We start from the raw sequence: 19,390 nt of genomic DNA on the forward strand, positions 1-19,390 counted from the left end.
GCGCTTCTAGCAGAGACAGCTGCGTACGCGTGTGCCAGGGACGGGTGCCACCGTTTGAGCGCCGCGGCTGAATTTAAATTAGCGCAATTAACGCGGTGCGGTGGGTGGCGCCTCCCGCCGGGAGCCAGGCTGCCCGCGCCCGCCCCGCCAGGGGGCGCCGCAACCAACCCCCGCTGCTCGCCAGGCCGCTCAGCCGAGCGCCGAGCCCGGCCCGGCCCCGCCCCGCCGCTCAGCCGATGCCCGATGCGGGCCGGGGCTGAGGCGAGGGATGGCTCTGTCGCGGGGGCTCCGGTGCTGTCAGCGGGCCTTCGCCTGGCTGCCCGTCCTCATCATCGCCCTCGTCGTCCTCTGGTCCTACTACGCCTACGTCTGTGAGCTGTGCTTGGGTGAGCGCCGCGGGGGCGGCGGGCCGGGAGGGTGGCTGAGGCGGTGGTGGGCCGCTGTGGGGGCGGCTGTGGGGCTGTGGGCACTTGACCTTAGTCCTGAGTCCGTGCGTTGTGTGTCCTCACGTCAGCCCGGGGAAGTGGCGTTTGTGAGGAGAGGGAGATGTGTACCCACAGCGGAAGTCCATGTTGTCGCCGCGTGATAAAGTTCAGGTGTGATTTCTGGTTTAAGCGCTGACAAAGATCAGTCTATGTCCTGCGTTGCAGTCCTTTTTTCACGTTCTGAAGAGGAAAAAAACAGGTTACATTACAAAACAAGGAAGCTGGTGAGGGGTCACAAGTCTCATGAGGAACGGCTGAGGGAACTGAGGGTTCTCTACCACTACCCGAGAGGAGGCTGTAGCCAGGTGGGGGTCGGTCTCTTCTCCCACATAACAGGTGATGGGACAGGAGGAAACAGCCTCAAGTTGTGCCAGGGGAGGTTTAGATTGGATGTTAGGAAAAATTTCTTCACCAAAAGGGTTATTAAGCATTGGAACAGGCTGCCCCGGGAAGTGGTGGAGTCACCATCCCTGGAGGTATTTAAAAGACGCGTAGACGTGGTGCTGAGGGACGTGGTTTAGTGGTGGACTTGGCAGTGTTAGGTTAATGGATGGACTTGATGATCTTAAAGGTCCCTTCCAACCTGGTCAATTCTATGATTAAATAACATGAGTCAACTTGTTACAATAGCACGGAAAACAGTAAATTTTAGAAAGGAAATGTTTGGCACTGGCTGACAATTGTATAGTTTAATGTAGCAATTTGACTATATAAGTTACAATGTTTCTTGTGTTTACTATGTTCTGGTTTAGTGCCTGTGCAAAACCCCATTACGCAAAGAAATGTGTGCTAGGTCTGCTGGAGATGGAGGGAAAAGCTGGTAGCTTGGACTTCTGAAATTGTGAGGAGAAGCACGTGGCTCTTTCTTTTCGGAACAAGGTAAACTGGATGAAGGAAGCCACAGTTTTCAGAACGGTAGTTTGAGACCTTTCTGTAAAAAGAGCTGCCTTTAGGTACTGCACAGCAAACTTAAATCAGATTTTTGTTAGGGTTGCCAATGCGGTAAGACCTGTTTTTTCTCAACAGGGACAAAAATGAAATGCCGCTTCTTTGATCTGTTTTAATCGGCAGCTAGGCAAAACCCTTAAATACTTCATGACATTTTATTCCATCTCTGAGATTGTGGGCTGTTTCTTTCTAGAATTCACATGAAACAGTATCTCCAAGGTGCACGTAACTGTGGATTAGACCGAGTGACAAAAAATTTAGAGGTTTTTTCTGAAATGTTGTCAGTCTCTTGAAATATGCTTTGTTTGCAGTGCTGTGCAAATTCAGTGATATTTAACACTGGTTAATTTCAAGTCTTAGTGCAGCTATTAGGAAAGACTCTGCTGATTTAAGTGGGGTTTGGTTTGGGCCTGTGTTATTCTGCAAATGCTGGTTAAGCTGGCAGGAGCTCATCCCACTACCTAGAATCACAGTTTAAAATCACTCCTTTGCCCACACTCGTCTATTTTTTTTTGCTCCATCTTTCTGTCTCATGCATTTTATTTGTGTGTGGAGGAGGTTATCTATACAGAAGTTGAAATGACTAAATTAATTATTTTAGGATTTGAACATTAACTGTTGGCATGTGCAGTTACTTGCAAACCGGCTCTCAGGACTCTTCCAGATTTCTAACATAGCAAGGCTATAGTGTTGGCTTTTTTTTTTTTTTCAGGTTTCCATTGTGTATTGCCATTTCAGCTGTTGCAAGCATGTAAATAGTAGATGCTCTGTTTGGATTCTTGATTTTCATCTTTAGTTGTGACGACTGCTGAGGATTGAAAGTAGTGTGGGGGTGATGTCCTAGAGGTATCTCATGATACTGGGTTTTAAACTTTCAATGACTGGTATGGCCACAAGTCAATACTCCGGAGGAGGCCTTGGTGTCATGTGTGGTTGGTGGTTGCTGCCACAGTGAGAACAATGACCCAGTGTCCTGCAATAAAATCTTTCATATAGTCTTTATTTAGGAGTGTGCTCTTTCCTCAAGTAAAATCCTTAGAAAGGCCATGCTGCAAGTGCGACGTACTTCAGGGGGAAATGAAGCACTAGTTGTGAAAATAGTGCTCTTCATAGTTTGATCTGCAGGAAGCCAAAGGGAAAACTAAAGGTTTCCTAACTGTCTTGTTCATCTGAAATTGAGTGTGCAGAGACACAGCAAATATTTGCTCTCTTTTTTCATCTACATTCTTGTGTAGATCAAAATTGTTTGTTAGCATGGTTTTAAGAAAAGCTACTTTCATTAGTTAAAGCAAGACCTCTTGGTTCCTACTCTGATTTACATTTTCCAAGTTTATTATACAAGTAAGATGATAGAGTGAGTCTTGAAAAATAGAGTTTCTTTCCAGGCACTGGCTGTAGGCTAGGAGTAAAGGGCTCCAATTCCTCAATCACTTATTTTTCTGTATAGTCTAACAGAATTACTGAAGGGGTCACTGCTTGTATGTAGAACCTCTTAAATCTTTGAGTCTTCCAACAGTATGATCTTATTTTTGTAAGATTACGGTGTCTGTGGGAGATGATCCATGGCCACTAGTTTCCTTTCATTCCTCTGTTCCTCCAGGGGGCAACATATTTTGGTTGCAACCTTTAGATTCAAGGCTATAGACTTGATATAAGGGCATCCCATCCCATGAAAGATCTTTGTCTTCCAAGCAGTATTCTGTGAAGAGATCACAAAACTGCTCTGTTTTCAGTTAAAGAAAGATGTCCTTACCTTTTCTGTTAAACTTGGATGATGACTTTTAAAATAATGGATGGATTTTAAAATAATCAGTAGAAGTAGACATTGAGCAATGTACCCTTTGCTGGTTGCTCACAGTGGTTCTGTTAGCAGGGACTCTTCCTATGATTATGGTAAAGTAAGGAGGGGTTGTAAAAACTCCGCTAGTAGGAAGTGTAAAAATAATTGAGTCATTACAGTATATCCTTTGTTGCTGACTATACCAAAGCCAAGACAATTTGTAATTTTTAATTTATGCTGATGCAGAAATGCATTTGGGCATGGCTTACTGTGGAGGGTCAAGACCACCTAGAGACTAGTACAAAGCAGGCTACAAGTATGTGCTTATAAATACGTGCATAGAGATGTTGCTTGGACAGTTGCTAGAGGAGCCCTGATGACAGACATCACTGTCACCAGAGGATTATTCTTTTCATATTTCTAAGGTACAAGTAAACAAAATATATTTCATAACAAGGGAAAATAAAGCATAAGCAGCAATTCTTGAACATCTTGTTGTGGGTGTAATTTGCGTGAGTAAACAAGGAATCGTTTAGGATGCTTTTGATTTGATGCTAAACTGTGGGCTCTTTTTGGCTATTGAATTTCAACTTTTTTCCTAAAATCACAGAACTGTAGGATTGGAAGTGACCTCTGGAGATCATCTAGTCCAACCCCCTGCCAGAGCAGGGTCACCTAGAGCAGGTTGCACAGGAACGTGTCCAGGCGGGTTTTGAATGTCTCCAGAGTTGGAGACTCCACCACCTCTCTGGGCAGCCTGTTCCAGTGCTCTGCCACCCTCACAGGAAAGAAGTTCCTCCTCATGTTTAGGTGGAACTTCCTATGCTCAAGTTTGTGCCCATTACCTCTTGTCCTGTCACTGAGCACCACTGAAAAGAGCCTGGCCCCATTCTCCTGACACCCACCCTTTAAGTATTTATAAGTGTTGATAAGGTCCCCCCTCAGTCTTCTTTTTTCCAGACTGAAGAGACTGAAATCCCTCAGTCTTTCTTCATAAGAGAGGTGTTTGAGTCCCCTAATCATCTGTGTAGCCCTTTGCTGCACCCTCTCCAGCAGTTCCCTGTCCTTCCTGAACCAGGGAGCCCAGAACTGGACACAGCACTCCAGATGCGGCCTCACCAAGGCAGAGTAGAGGGGGAGGATGACCTCCCTCGACCTGCTGGCCACACTCCTCTTGATGCACCCCAGGATGCCATTGGCCTTCTTGGCCACAAGGGCACATTTCTGGCTCATGGTCATCCTGTTGTCCATCAGGACTCCCAGGTCTCTTTCCACAGAGCTGCTCTCCAGCAGGTCAGCCCCTAACCTGTACTGGTGCATGGGGTTATTCCTCACCAGGTGCAGCACCCTACACTTGCCCTTGTTGAATTTCATAAGGTTCCTCTTTGCCCAGATCTCCAACCTGTCCAGGTCTCTCTGTATGGTGGCACAGCCTTCTGGTGTGTCAACCACCCCCCCCAGCTTTGTGTCATCAGCAAACTTCCTGAGGGTGCACTCTATCCCCTCGTCCAGGTCATTGATAAATATATTGAAGAGGACTGGACCCAGTACTGACCCTTGGGGAACACCACTCGTCACTGACCTCCAACTAGACTCTGTGCCCCTAATCACTACCCTCTGAGCTCTGTCTTTCAACCAGTATGAAAGACATGGCTCTATTTCAAATAGAAACATTATTTGTCACAAACTTTTCTGGGAATCCTATTTGCTCTGTAGACACATGTTTTTTCTTTTTCAGTGACACTGAGCAACCCTGTGGAAAAAGGTATGTGCATTCAGTTTACTATTTGACATTCAGTCCTTGTGTAAAAGATGCGCAAATGTTCTAGTTAAAATATTAAAAATACTTTCTGTCAATTTCTTTAAACTTACATACTTTTCAGTGTTGCCTTCCTGTAATTATGCATTCATGAAGTATACAGCATGCATTGTTAGACACACTATAAGTTACGGATGTATTGGGAAATACCTCTGTTTAGTTGCAGTATAAGCAGAAGAACATGAAAAGGCTTTGATCCCTTTTACACTTTTAGAAAAAACTATGTATATCTATGTGTATATACCCATGCCCCTTTTGTCCCCATGTGTTTTATGGTTTCAGAGCTGATTTTACAAGCCAAACAGCAAAGACTAGTTCTGTTCTGTGGCCTGCTAAAAGTGAAAGCTTTTTGTAATGTTTTTTGTAGAGAGGCTTTTGCAGATGTTTCGCTTGGTTCTGTTGACCACTAACCATCTATTGAGTGGTAACACAGTAACTTTCAGTTACTGCCACAGATGAGTTAGAGCAAAGGTTTCTGTCTCATTATTACATGTCTTGAACACTTCTAGGATTCATTTGGTAGTCTGGGTTGGCAGACATGTTTTTCACGACCCAGGTGCAGAACGAGTTGGGCAGAGCAGCGGGATCACTTGATGAGACTTTTTCCACTGGTGTGTTGTTGGAGGCCACACTCATGTTCTAAGAACAAGGGATTAGTTGCCGGTTTAGTATTCCTTCTCTTCTTTCCTGGAGGTGCTTTGGCAGTATTTGGCTAATATGGACGGCCTCTTACCTTCATTTCTTCTTCCAGGGTTATGAAGGATAAAGTAGGTGTAGTGGTTTTCAGCTGGCAAAATGTCCCATGAAGAACAATGCCAGCTGATACTTTACAGATCCTCCAGATTGCTGCGTCAAGTAAATTTTCTTTCCACTGGAGAGCTGTCCTAATATTTACAATTGTTACAGAGAAACTGTTACTTATAGAAAGCATGATGCTAGTGATTATTCAGCAGAAAAAGTTATTAGTTGCCTAATCTATTAGTGCATCTCCAGGTCAGCTTCCTCTAACATGCTGCTGTATTGCTTTATCAACAACACTAAACCTGTTGCAAGATTTATTTCCTTACATGTTAATTTAAAAATGACTGAGCTCTACCTGCATGAAGCATAAGGGTAACCTCTCAAACAAACAGCATAATAATGAGTTATTGTTGATTCACAGATCAGTCACACAATCTGTCACATTTTTGTGAGGTGTATCAGATCATTTGCCATCTCATTAGAAAGTCTCAAAGTTGTTTGGCCTCTTTACCAATTGCATTTTCATACAGTCAGTCTTGCATAAGAAGTTAGGAAGTGTTTGGATTTTAGACTTTTCTTTCCAGTAGGAGTAGTTACTTTAATCTTAATTTGCTAGAATTTGAGGCTTAAATGAAACGGAGAAAATGAGTTTATTATTATGATTAAATGGTGTGTTTAAATAAAACTGTCTTGTAACTGTTTGATAATGTCTTAGTGAGTCAAGTATTAAAGAAATAACAATCAAATAGCTTGTGTAGCTGAAGAATAACTGCCATTTGACTTTTTGAATCACAGTATGTCTGCTAATGCCCAAAGTCTTTGAAATAAAGTTTGCATATTGAAGTAAGATTACTTTTATGCATACTGGATTTCACGTGATAATGTTTTGTCTAGTGGATTACAGTTCTTCCTCAGTAATCACAAGACCTGTTTTGCTTAATTTGAGGGATATTTTCCCGATCTGTTTTATTGGATCAACTGCGGCAAATCTAAAAGATGTTTAATAAGAGATTAGATTTTTTTTTTTTTTCTGATGATGTAAAGTTCTGCTAGAGCATGTTATTTCTCTTCAACTCTCATAATTGGTAAAGAACACATTGCATGCATGGGTGGACAGTACACTGATAATATGGTGCTGTGATTTTAAGTGCATTTAGTAGCAACTGAACACAAAATTTGGAGGTGCTGGAGTATCGCAGTATTAACACTTACGCTGCTCAGCACCAGCGAGTTCTACTTTGCCTATGCTTAGGACGTGGCGAGGAGGCAGGAATCCTGTCATTCCCAGTGATACAGGGTTGTCACCTGCCCCCTGGCTGAAGTTTCTTATAGCTGTGTCTTCCTCACCCACGGAATCAGATCGGGTGGGGAAGGGGAGGCTTTTGAGATAGGTAACCCCTGCCTGCAGCCACAGATCTCTGAAATTCTACTGACACTTTGACCATAAGGTTTAGCTGTATTGTAATACTGGTTGGTACTGTAAATCTTTCTTTTTCCTTTACTTTTTTGTCATTATTGTGAAAGATTGGAATTATGCCCATCGTGAATGAAACTTTTGCTTAAGAAGTCATTGTTCTGCTTCTGTTTTTTGTTATGTTTTGTTTTTTAGTGGCCTATCTTATAATATTCCATATTCTCTTTGTACTCTTTGTGTGGACATACTGGAAGTCTATTTTTACACTCCCGGTGCAGCCAGGCAAAAAGGTAAGAGTCCAAGCACTTTTTCATTCATTGCAGAACAAAAGCAGGGATGCTAAAGCGAACTAAAAAATCCTTCAGTCTAGTTGATCTGGACAACTGATTGTATTTCCTAAAGAGATGGAAAGTGACTTAGAGTTGTTCATAAAACCGGAGTAATTTACCATTCTGAGTATACTTTGACTCCCCAAAGAGTGGGGTTTAAATCAGAGATGGTGTTAACTTTTAAAGCTGCTTTTACAGGTGTTCCAGAAGCTAATAGGATTTTTCATGTTGAGAGTAATAGGATTGATGATTATTAACTTCCATATTTATAGTGTCGTTGATCTCTAAGCATTTAACAAGTTGCAAGCCAAATCCTGGGGACCTTCCTTAACCTAGCTTTGCTGGAGTCTCCTGGTTAAGGACCTTCAGTTTTGGTTTTCACTCTTCATGGAAGATGTTACAGTGCAAGTGGAAACGGCTGCGTTTGTAATGGCAGTGGGGTTTCTTGATCTCTTGAGCCAGATTGTCATGGTGTGTATGTGAACATTCAGTGTCCCACCACAGTCCAGCATTGCCCGCTCTGCTGGGAGCCCTTTGCCAGCTGGAGCAGGCCTCTTTGTAGTGGTTAAGTTTGCTTCATTTGTCAGACTCCTTTTTTGTGATAGTGAGCGACAGAAGAATCATTTCCATTTTAAACATGCTGAGATTGTGATGTTGCATGTCTGTGGCAGTGAGGACTGTGGCTATGTGCATAGTGTATGGCTTTTAATTTGGTCCTAGGTATACGCGTAGCTCCAGTCCTTGTACTTCCTTGGGGATGTTGGTTGATGAGAAGCTCAACATGAGCTGACAATGTGTGCCTGCAGCCCAGAAATCTAACTGTATCCTGGGCTGCATCAAAAGCAGCGTGGCCAGCAGGTCGAGAGAGGTGATTCTGCCCCTCTATTCCACTCCTGTGGAGACCCCACCTGGAGTACTGCGTCCAGCTCTGGGGCCCCAACATAAGAACATGGACCTGTTAGAGCGAGTCCAGAGGAGGCCACGAAGATGATCAAATGCTGGAGCACCTCTGCTATGAAGACAGGCTGAGAGAGTTGGGGTTCTTCAGCCTGGAGAAGAGAACGCTCCGGGGAGACCTTATCGTGGCCTTGCAGTACCTAAAGGGGCTGCAGGAAAGGCTCTTTATCAGGGAGTGTAGTGACAGGGTAAGAGGTAACAGTTTTAAACTGAAAGAGGGTAGATTTAGATTAGATATCAGGAATAAATTCTTCACTGTGAGGGTGGTGAGGCACTGGCCCAGGTTGCCCAGAGAAGCTGTGGCTGCCCCATCCCTGGAGGTGTTTCGAGGCCAGGCTGGATGGGGCTTTGAACAACCTGGTCTAGTTGGAACCGGATGATTTTTAAGGTCCCTTCCAACCACAACCATTCTGTGATTCCCTGGTCAGCAGCACCATGAAAGATAAATGTAACAATATACTACAGTAAAGAGAAACTGGGGTTCACTAAAGTAGTGACTGAAGTAGATTGTTTCATGAATAATACTTCAGTGAAGGGTTTGATATTGGTTTTTTAACATAGGTGGTTTATTCTAGGACGAGAGTATGATTTAGTAGTTGGAGCAGTCAGAGCTGAAGACAGTCAGAGGCAGACATGTTTCAATTCTTTTTCTACCAAATACTTACTTTTTCATGTTGCGGGATTGGTGGATTTTTATTTTATTTTTTTTGCATTTTGTTTTACCTCTTTATGAAATACTAATAAAACACTATGTTTGGAGCCATTGAATGAGCATGATGTTTGTGTATCTCTCTTTGCCTGTTTAACAAACGCATTTTCACATTAGATTAATCTCATTAGAAGGAGTGCGAGGTAAAAATGTTTCCAAACTTGCCCGTATAAAATATTATCTCTGCTCCCCATGGGTAACTGCTCCTCTCATGACTTCTGCTTCTAGTATCATATGTCCTATGCTGACAAAGAACGCTACGAAAATGAAGAAAGGCCGGAGGTGCAGAGGCAAATTCTCGCTGAAATGGCAAGGAAGTTGCCAGTGTACACGCGAACGGGGAATGGAGGTCAGCTGAGCAGAGCACTGTGTTTCTCTAAATCTAATCAAGCACGCTGAAGTGGCGTGTGCTGGCAATCCAGCTGGTACTGTCAGCTGATGGGGCGTTCCTAATGCCGCTGCACGCATTGAGTAACTCCTGTGTGAATAATGCTAATGCTTTTCTCTCAGGTTTTATGTTTAGGAAAACAAAATAGCCTTGAACGCTTCTGTTCATCTTCAGCAGAGTATCAGGTGCTGCCTTTGAGAAGCTACATGTTACCCTTTGTATTTTTTGTTCAAAAGCCTACTCGTGTTGTCTGCATTTAGTAATAGAATGATAAAATTGGTACTCGTTTTTACTTAAAATGGAGTCTCACTTAGAGATGCAGGCCATAATTCTGTGAGCAGATTTCTGGCCCTTGTTCTGTGATTAAATGCTTACTGCACTCCTTTCAGAGGTTAACAAAATACGTGTGCATATTGGAGGCTTTGACCCCTTCATTTCTGTCAGATCAGCCAAAGAATTCTGAAGTCAAGAACTGCTCTACAGGCAATGATCAAAACAGAATGTATGTACAGGCTGAGTAAATGCGGAAGCCAGAGGGAAGTGTACAATTGTGTGTTATTGCTTTTAAGCTGGTTGTAGGCTTTGCAGTGAGGATTGTTCCCCGCTTCTGCAAGTGTCCAGAAGAATGATGAGCCTTGCTTATCTGATTATGACCTGGCAGTGCAAATCAGCTGCAAATGCCCTCATCTTTTGAAGGGATAGGATAAAGAATACAAATAGTTAGGAAATGAGCAGAATATTAAGTAGCATGTTGAAAAAAGAACACTCTCTTCTATTATTTGGTATTAACATCTCTTTAATTTCAGGTATTCGATTCTGTGATAGATGCCAGCTAATAAAACCTGATCGTTGTCACCATTGTTCCGTTTGTGCTATGTAAGTTTCTGGATTGTTTTTCACTGAGGTGAATACAGTCACCACTGATGGGCTGGTCCTTCACGTGTCCTTTTACAGATAAGGGCACCCAGTACCTCTGTGCCAGCTGCAGCTGCCAGGGTGTGTTCCTGTGGGACAGCGTTAGCAGTTGCATCCCTGCTATTTGTGGCCCTGGAGCGTTTGCAGTTCCCACACCTCCAAGTGTATCAGCGTTAAGTTGCTAGGTAACATGCCATCTAGTGAAAATTAACGGATTAACCTAAGCAGGTTAAAATAAAGTATGATTTGGACATTTGGACTTTTTTTAGTTTGTGGGGGTTTTTTTTTGTTTTTTTTTTTTTTTAAATCCCCGGCCTTTACCTGTGTTGTTTTGCAAAACTATCGGGCCCTCTAGTGCAGAAATCATTTTAGTTCCTTAGTTCCTTTTCATCTTGCAGAGTATCAGGGACATTGATCTCAGAAAAAGTAATAAATGTTCCCTCTTAAAATTATATCTAAATGAAAAAAATCAAAGAGACATCATAATCTTCAGTTTGTGCCATGTAGAAATCTGTTAGATTTTTGTTAAAAAACAGAGGCTTTTCCTATTGATCTGCAGTTGGCAAATATGTACCAAATAAACATTTTCAATTTTTCTTTTTTGTCCTTTTGCAGATGTGTGCTAAAAATGGATCATCACTGTCCGTGGTATGTCTCAGATATTGCTTTGTAGTTTTCTGAAAGGAGAGGCTGTGTAAATATATTTCTTCCACAGAATCATGTCCGTGTGCCTCTTTCAGTTTAGACCATGCATCATGTTATGTTGGGAAATTTAGAAAATAATCACGCTTTGAAATTGCCTGAAATGTTTGATATTTTGAAAGACACCGTTCATGTTTGTTCCAGAAGTTATGTGTAAAAAAGCTGTTTTATTGATATAATTTAAAACCCAACTGCTAATTCAATCTTTGACTATTATTAAAATTTTAAAGGGACTTCAGCTTAACCTTTAATTTTGTGTATCTAATTGTTTCAGCATGTAGTTGATGTTGCTTTCAATATTAATATTTGCATGCAGATTGTTTCTGAAAGGATGCCTGCCACCTGTGCATGGTCAGAGACAGTTTGTGTAGATGGTGCATGCATTAATTAAGCTTTATACTTTCTGAGAATTGCTGCCACTAAATTTCTTAAACTCCTTTTTTTTTAAAAAAAAAAAAAGGAAGATCTCAGAAATCAGAAGCCACACAAACATTTCCCCACCTGAACCTCCCTGGTAATCCTAAATTGTAGAGGATTTTTCAAACCATAGTTTTGAGACAAATACCTGCTATTTTTTTTCTGTATTCCCTTGTTCCTTTTTAGAGTTGTCCTGTGCATGGAGGATTATAAGCAAATTTGGTTTTATTTTTTTTGTATGTAAACAAACAAGCAGTGGTGAATCTGGCTCCTGAGTTTTGCAGATGAATGAAGTAACACAGAAATCCCAGATCTGAGTACCAGCCAAGAAATAGACAGGAGTAATTAGAGCCTGCCTCTGGGACAAATTTACCAGTGGTACCAACTTAAAACAGATTCCAAAAATATGAACTGTCCTTTCACTTGGCATAGCAAGAAGTCTTCTAGTGAAAAGAAAAAAGACTTTTGTTATATTTCACTTTAACCACTGAGGGGAGCTATTTATTGACGCAGCTGTGTTGTCTAATCAAGAGGCTTTGTTATAATAAAACCAAAAAAAATTGTAGTACTCATTGTGTTACAACCGTGTGCTGTACATATCCTGATTTCAACTTTGCTTTTGTTCTCTAGGGTGAATAACTGCATTGGATTTTCTAACTACAAATTCTTTCTACTGTTCTTAGCCTATTCTTTGTTGTATTGCTTGTATATTGCTGCAACAGTCTTCAAGTATTTCATTAAGTATTGGACAGTAAGTTGTGAAATCTGGTTCCTTTTTCATACCCTGTGAGTCTGGTGGGGTTTGGTCACTCCTGTTACTTTTTTGCTTTCAGTCAATGGAGGGTCTCCATTTCTTCCATAAGGTATTTTCCTGAGCCCTTTTTTTTGATTATATCTCCTGTTACGTGTCTGAAACGCACAAAGCAAGAAGCAAATAGACTTCAGGAATTTCTAATTGTAGAGTTAGCTTGTGGCAAAGAAGTTATATCCCCTTCCTGTTCCTGTGTTTGCGTGTATGTATCTCAGAATCTCTAGTATCGAAGTATCACATCCTGCACTGATCTGTACATATTTACTGAACAATATAAAAAAAGTGTTCATTTTCTAATCCCCATATGACTCCTTTCTCAATTTAAAAGTTGACTGAAATAAAGTGTGCTTGTTATTCAGTTATCAGTTATCATTTATATGCAAGCAATGCCAACTGACAGTTCCAGTAAAAGACCGGTCTTTTGTCTCCAGTTTTTTTATGTCCCCTCTGCTGCTAACTCTGTGTGGCTGTGTTTAAGTAACTTACCTTTGCTGTGCATTAATTTATTACATTTCTGTTGTTTTAATGGCTAATCACTTACATAAAATGCCTCCTGAGATGCTCATGGGACACAAGCAGGAATTGTTTCTTATGCTAAGAAAAGCACGGAGGCTTGAGCTCTGTGGCTGCATATATGGGATGTCCAAAGGCTGAGAAGGAATTTTTTCCCTTGGAGGTCCCCACAGCCTTTCTGTAGATCTATGCTTATGAGGATCTCTGGCACTCGACTCTTCTGATGTAGAAGGAAAGAAGTGTTTCTTCTGCTTGTAAGATCCTGCTTGCTTTTTAAACTCTTCCAAACCATCTCTGCTTAGTTCTAACACTACCTGGTTGCTGTAGCTATGGAGGCCAGGTTTTCTTGGCATGCCTTATATTGCAATAGGTGCAGAATTTTAATAGATGCATAGGAAACCCAGCAGAATGCAAACAAGGCTTCAAGAGCTTGTACCTGCTTATTTCCCAGTGGGCACAGGGCGTGTTTCTTGTGCCCAGGTGGGAAGCTGTGGTTGTACTGGCTCTGTTATGTACAAAAAGTTAGTAGTAAACACCCACTCTTTCTGCTTTGATTGCAGGAGGGGAAATGAAGCAGATCATTTCTTTGTCTCTTCTTGCTTTTTATAGTAAGGTGTGAGAACTCCAAATAGGAGATTTAGAGGATATCTTTCTAGGAATAAAGAATTTCCAGCTTTTATTTGTTCTTATCACTTGTTTTGTGTTGCTTTTCTTTCCAGGGTGAACTGACAAATGGGCGTTCCAAATTTCATGTCCTTTTCCTTCTCTTTGTGGCAATCATGTTCTTCGTAAGCCTTATGTTTCTGTTTGGCTACCATTGTTGGCTCGTTAGTAGAAACAGATCTACTTTAGGTAAGGCTCTCGTATCTTACTTCAAGTAAAACATACCAAAAGTGCTTTAAGAAGAAAAACAAAAAAGAAAAAGGCATCTGTGTTCTATACATTTCCACTGGCTTATGAGGGGAGGAAGGTTTAAGATCTTGGCACAATGCTGCAGAAATTTGTCACTTCAAATGAGCTGCAATTTATTTATTATGACAAAAACTTTGTTAGGGAAATGAGAGCCTTAAAATGTAAAAGTCCAATTATAAAAATGTTGTGCATGTGTGTAACTACACTTGCTGTGAAATGAGTGCAACTTTTCAGGAATAATGGTTCTATGTGCTCATATGCTGGAGTGCATCCTCAAACAGCTTAGTAAGGGTGGCAAAAACGGTGTCCATCTTCATGGACAAAGGCAAAGAAGTTACAACTGTAAAACCAATGAAATGCAAACCTGAAACAGTATGATTTTGTCAAGTGATTTCTTTGTCTTTGCTCAGATAGTTGTTCAAATTTTAAAGCTTTTTGGATAAAGTTTTATAACAAAACACACACTATCAGGAGTTTGAGCAAATGCTCAGATTTTGTATAGTTATTAACTCATTTCAAGACCTCTGCAGCAGCTTAGAAGGTAGATAAAATTGTTTTTAGTGCACTCTAGGTTCTCCTCCCCTCTCTTTTTCTTAATTTTATGACTCTCCATAACACAGGGTCTATTTGCATATGCTTGTTCTTAATGCTTGTTCATTATATCATTAATGAATGGCAATTTATATCTCCAGTGTCACTTCTGAAATATGCATTGAAGACCAACCTACTTAGTTCTGCAGATTTTTTTACTTGGAAATTTCTACACACTGAATTTCAACAAGTGTTGTGCAAAGATTTTTAACTATGCTCTAGATTAACCAAATTGTTTGTAGCTTGGTTTGACTGTTCCATATGGTTCAGCTGCAAGACCAAATTCCTACCTTCGGTTTGGAAGTATTTACAGGCTTGCAAAATGAAAAAACTATTATTTTCAAACTTTGTCATGTTAGTTCATAATCTGTTAAATCGTGTTGTCTTTAGATGGCTACAACATGCACAATCCTGTTTCAGAGTGTTTGGCATTGACTTACTTTTTTTTTTTTTTCACTGAAATTGCATCTGTACGTAGAGGCTTTCTCAGCTCCAGTGTTTCAAAATGGCCCAGATAAAAATGGATTCAATCTTGGCTTTGTAAAGAATCTTCAGCAAGTGTTTGGAGAGGAAAAAAAGCTCTGGTTACTACCTGTTGCCTCTAGGTAAGAGCCAAAAACTGATACAATTAACTGAAGGGACTGACTTCTAAGTGTCTGCTGCAGCCTCGTGTGTTACACCTATTATAGTATGGCTTGGCAGACAACTGGTATGCATCATTGTAAGTGCAGCAACAGCCATCATCTGTGTTAATCCTCTTCACCACAAGTCTGGAAGGGAAAGGTTTTTGAGGGCTAAATGTGTGGCACAAGGTGTTCGTACTCTTCCTGGACTCCTGTGGCACGTGTGCGGGTGGGTGTTCGCTTCAAAGATGCTGTTTTCTTCGTCTGTTTCTTAATGTAGGGGAAGATGTTGTTTTGGCACTTAGTAGGCCAGTAGTAAAGTACATGGGAATTTAATTCCTTTTGTAGCTGGGCACAATTTAAAATAACTTCCTGGCATAGCAATTCACAACTTTCTCAAGTAGCAATGTAAAAGTCCCAGTTGCATCCCCACTGCCATCTGTTTTCTACTGATAAGTACAGTTAAAGGGAAAAGATTAGCCCAGAAAGCCTTTCCGTTAATGAAAGGCAGCACCAAAGTGCCAGTCAGAGGTGCGTTACCAGTGTGCATAGTCATCACAGGGAGAACACTCATGTTCTTTTCCTTTCGTAGAGAAATCATCAGAAGAAACAGGCACTTCAGCTAGTTTACACTTCCTCTGTCTATGCTGCTGGATGTTCAGGAATGCAGTATGGTGCAGACCAAGCTACAACATCTAGTTTTTAACTTTGTTAGTTTACATTACATGAATTTAAACGTTCTGTCAAACTCTTGTTTGATATCCAGATACGCATTTCACAGAATGATGGAATTGTAGGTTTTGGAAGGGGCCTTCGGAGATCATCTAGTCCAACCCCGCTGCCAAAGCAGGATCACCTAGAGCAGTAGTATTTACTATTTGGGCAGTAGCATAGCAAAAAAAGCTTTTGCAATTTTAAATCTTTGCAGAATGTTTTTATTTTATTTATTTTTTCCATTTTGTGTACAGGCTTAACTCACGGGAAAGTGGGTCTTTTATTTGTCTTTCAGTAACATCTAACAAAGATTGGGGCCATTTTCTGTTGGGTGTCATTCAAACACAGAAGCGTAATTTCTACTCCAAAGAATCTATGATATAAATTGATAAAATTTATACCTACGGAATAAGTTGCTCCTTCTACATAAATGCTTTCCTACTCTCCCCCTCACTTCTAGCTGTCCTCAAGTTAATTTGATTCCTGTTTGGTTTTTTTTCCTATATCCAAATGACTTGATCAAGTTAGGCACGTTAAGTTCTGCTAAAAATGACTTAATTCCAGGTTACAGGTTTAAACTTCTATTCTCCAGAGAACTTGAAGGAATTGAGGACCAAAACTACTCGCTAGTAAAACTTGGTATCTGAGCTGCCACGAAAAATAAGCACAGTATTTTTCAAAACTTAAAAATAATTATAAGTAAACATTGGAAATGCAGGCAATGGAAGAATTTGTTTGCAGATAGAGCGTGTAGAAATTGGCATCCTTCAGCATCACTTGCTGCTTTTTACAGTGTCTTTCTGTGCTTTTTTTCCTTGCAGCCAAGGCGATGGACACTTTTTCCCGATGAGAGCTTTGTGTGAAGCTCAGAATCCTCTCCTAGCAAACGAAGAGCAGTGGGAAGATGATGGAATAGACGAAGAGCCTCATGGTAAGGTAACGCTAAAGGAAATTAGTTGTGTCTTGACCTACTGTGTCTTGACCTACAGTGATTAATGAATGAATTATTAGAGCTAATCAAATAAAAAAATAGTGTTGGCTGAGTCACTGGGCAGCTCTGACTTGACTAATGAACACAGACTAAAAATAAGCCCTCCTTTGGAGTCAACTCTTTTTTTTTTTTTTTTTTTCCCGTCACTTTTTTAGTAGCTTTCTACTTGTGAGTAAATGAACTGAGAGTTTGTTACAAGTTGCAGAAAGAAATTGAAACTTCCAGAAACTGAGTGTATTTATATGTAAATGTTGCTCCATGTAGCACAGTTACTGGAGACATAAAGTTGTGTCTGTAAAAATGAAAAGACTAAGATTTTTTTTTTAAAAGTGCATTTGTCCTCTAAGAGTTTGTGAAAACACATGCAAACACCTGACTGCAGTGATACATTTAGGAAGCTGCTTTATACTTCTTTTGTTCAGCTTTCTTAAAAGAGTAAAGAAGTTCACTTGGTTTTGACGCTTGCCTAGCTATCTGCTAATCTCCATAGAAGACATATACGTGCTGTAAGCAATTCTAGGTGAACTGGCACGTTTGTACAACAGATTTGATCAGTTTCTGAAATGTGAACATACCTTTTATGCTATGGATGTCCTATTAGAAAAAAAGACTTTATATGTATATCCATTCTTTGACAATTTTTGTTGGATGCATCCAAAATTAGTTGAATGACTCTGTAGTGTAACATTTGTTTAAACTTTGTCAGAGACCCCAGTTACCATGTTTGAGCGTTCAGAAATCCTGCCAGTAGGTTAAACAAGGACTCATATGTTTTCCTGTGCAGGAAGGATTTCGTTCACAGGTTCCCTTTAAAAGAAATATGATAATCTCACTCTTCTTTTCCCTTTAAAGAATGGTGAAAGTGTTAATTAATTCTCAGGTTACTACAATTAGTGGATCAAGCAAGTATACTTGGAGAACCAAATATCACTGCCTTATTATTCAGAGACATGATTTCCACAGTTGCACTCCTTATTGCCTCAGAATAGTTTTCAGAAGCTTTGCTGATAACGTTCCCGTTCGGGGTATACATTTCAGTCATATTTGTACAATGAATGTTTGGGAACCTGTGAGGAAGACTATAGTCTTGGTTAAAGCGGGCAACAGAAACTTTTCATGTGAACGTGTTTATACATGTGCAACGTCCTGTGCAATGAGCTCGTAAATCCTAACAGCACAGTGTTTGCTGTCCAGTCTCTGGTTAGGTCTTTCCTGCAGCTGTTTGTTCAAGTTATTCCACTGCAAAATAAACAGTCTGTGTATTTCCAAGGCACACTTTGCATACTGCTGGGAAATAGACTGTCCAGGATTTTGTCAATAGGACTGAGGAGGCTCATTTTGGCTTTTTTTTTTTTAGATTAACTGCATTAATTAGTTCGTATTTGTGTGTTAGAAAACTCCCTGTTCTTCCTGTTTTGTTCTGTACATTTTGGCAGTTACAAGGTAACATAAATTGGCTTTAAAAATAACAAAATACGGCATCTCTCTGTATTGTTTGTGATGTTTAAAATAGCTCCTTTAGGAATGAGTCAGAACTTCTTCCAACTTTTATAAATTATAAGTTCTCGGAATAAAAAATTAATTCTTAAGTATGAAAATGTTTGACGGTGAGATGATTTTTGGCCAGATCAGACCCCAGAATAGGTTTAGGTTAAACATAGGTTTAAAGTAGATGTTTCTGTGCAGCTTATGTATGGCTTAAGTCTAACCTCCATAGCATTCAGTTTTCCAAGATTTGGTCTGAAACCTGATAGAAAAATGATGTTTTTATTTTGCAGGTGAGAATGTTTAGGAATAAACTTACTGTGAGTGTATAAAATGTATTACCGTGTATTTCTACCACGGCTATATCAACCCAGTGCTATTCAGAGAACATGATCTCCTGGTTCATTAAGCTTTGGTACCTTCACTCCCATCTGACAGAAGGGTTTTAGGAGACTGCGTTGTAGGCACAAATAACGTTTTGCTCTTCCTTGTTTTCTCACCACTGCATTTCTTTTTTATAAGGCATCAGCAAATGAAGTGCTCTGAGCTTAGAGTTTTCGGATTCCGTCTTACATAATAGAATTAAAGCAGTATAATTTTCGAACCAGAAAGGCCAGTAATGTTCCAGTAAAACTGAAAGGTCTTTATTTGTCTTTCTGGCATTAAAGCTTGTGACACAGTTATAGATAAAGCCAATAACAGAGTAATCTCAGTTTAAAAACTACTGTTTAGTTGGCTCTGCCAAGAGGTTGTCTATTTTTATGTGGAATGATTCTTAAAATCACACTCTCACACTTAGTGAAAAATGTATTCTCAGGGAGAAAAACAGATTTACTTGCCTCTAACTACTTTGTTTTTCTTTCTGTAGATTCCGGTGAAGCTTCATCCCTTGCCATAGAAAGGGAGACATAGCAGTTTGAAAATGCAGCAGTATAAAGCTTGTTCAGAAAGGTCAGTATTTCTTTCTTCATTACCTTCAAAACAGACGCTCTGCAGGGAAATCGGTAGCTACTGTTGGGCAGGTTTTGACTTTAACAGCAGCATCCCCCACAGCTCTCAGGCAGCGGCATCGAATGTACGGAGCGCAGACCTTCACGCTGGCTTTGGAGGGGTGCAGCTGTGATGGGGGCATGCCATCTAGGCCTC

At 40.6% G+C, this 19,390-nt stretch overlaps 1 protein-coding gene across 2 annotated transcripts in view; it reads left to right on the plus strand.

The window, feature by feature from the left end:
- The first annotated feature begins 204 nt into the window (after positions 1 to 204).
- Positions 205 to 19,390, plus strand: part of ZDHHC15 (zinc finger DHHC-type palmitoyltransferase 15) — a 28,252-nt gene continuing 9,066 nt past the window's right edge. For both annotated transcript variants that reach the window (XR_010072677.1, XM_063347393.1), the window contains exons 1-11: positions 205 to 386; positions 4,952 to 4,978; positions 7,383 to 7,477; positions 9,411 to 9,531; positions 10,377 to 10,446; positions 11,101 to 11,133; positions 12,235 to 12,355; positions 13,648 to 13,780; positions 14,910 to 15,036; positions 16,590 to 16,699; positions 19,113 to 19,195. Coding sequence is in view for 1 of the 2 variants with exons in the window: in XM_063347393.1 (XP_063203463.1) it covers positions 269 to 386; positions 4,952 to 4,978; positions 7,383 to 7,477; positions 9,411 to 9,531; positions 10,377 to 10,446; positions 11,101 to 11,133; positions 12,235 to 12,355; positions 13,648 to 13,780; positions 14,910 to 15,036; positions 16,590 to 16,699; positions 19,113 to 19,156 (999 nt within the window). In the remaining variant the exon portion in view is untranslated. The remainder of the gene's footprint in view (positions 387 to 4,951; positions 4,979 to 7,382; positions 7,478 to 9,410; positions 9,532 to 10,376; positions 10,447 to 11,100; positions 11,134 to 12,234; positions 12,356 to 13,647; positions 13,781 to 14,909; positions 15,037 to 16,589; positions 16,700 to 19,112; positions 19,196 to 19,390) is intronic.

This window comes from Chroicocephalus ridibundus, chromosome 9, assembly GCF_963924245.1.
Source record: "Chroicocephalus ridibundus chromosome 9, bChrRid1.1, whole genome shotgun sequence".
NCBI lineage: Eukaryota > Metazoa > Chordata > Aves > Charadriiformes > Laridae > Chroicocephalus > Chroicocephalus ridibundus.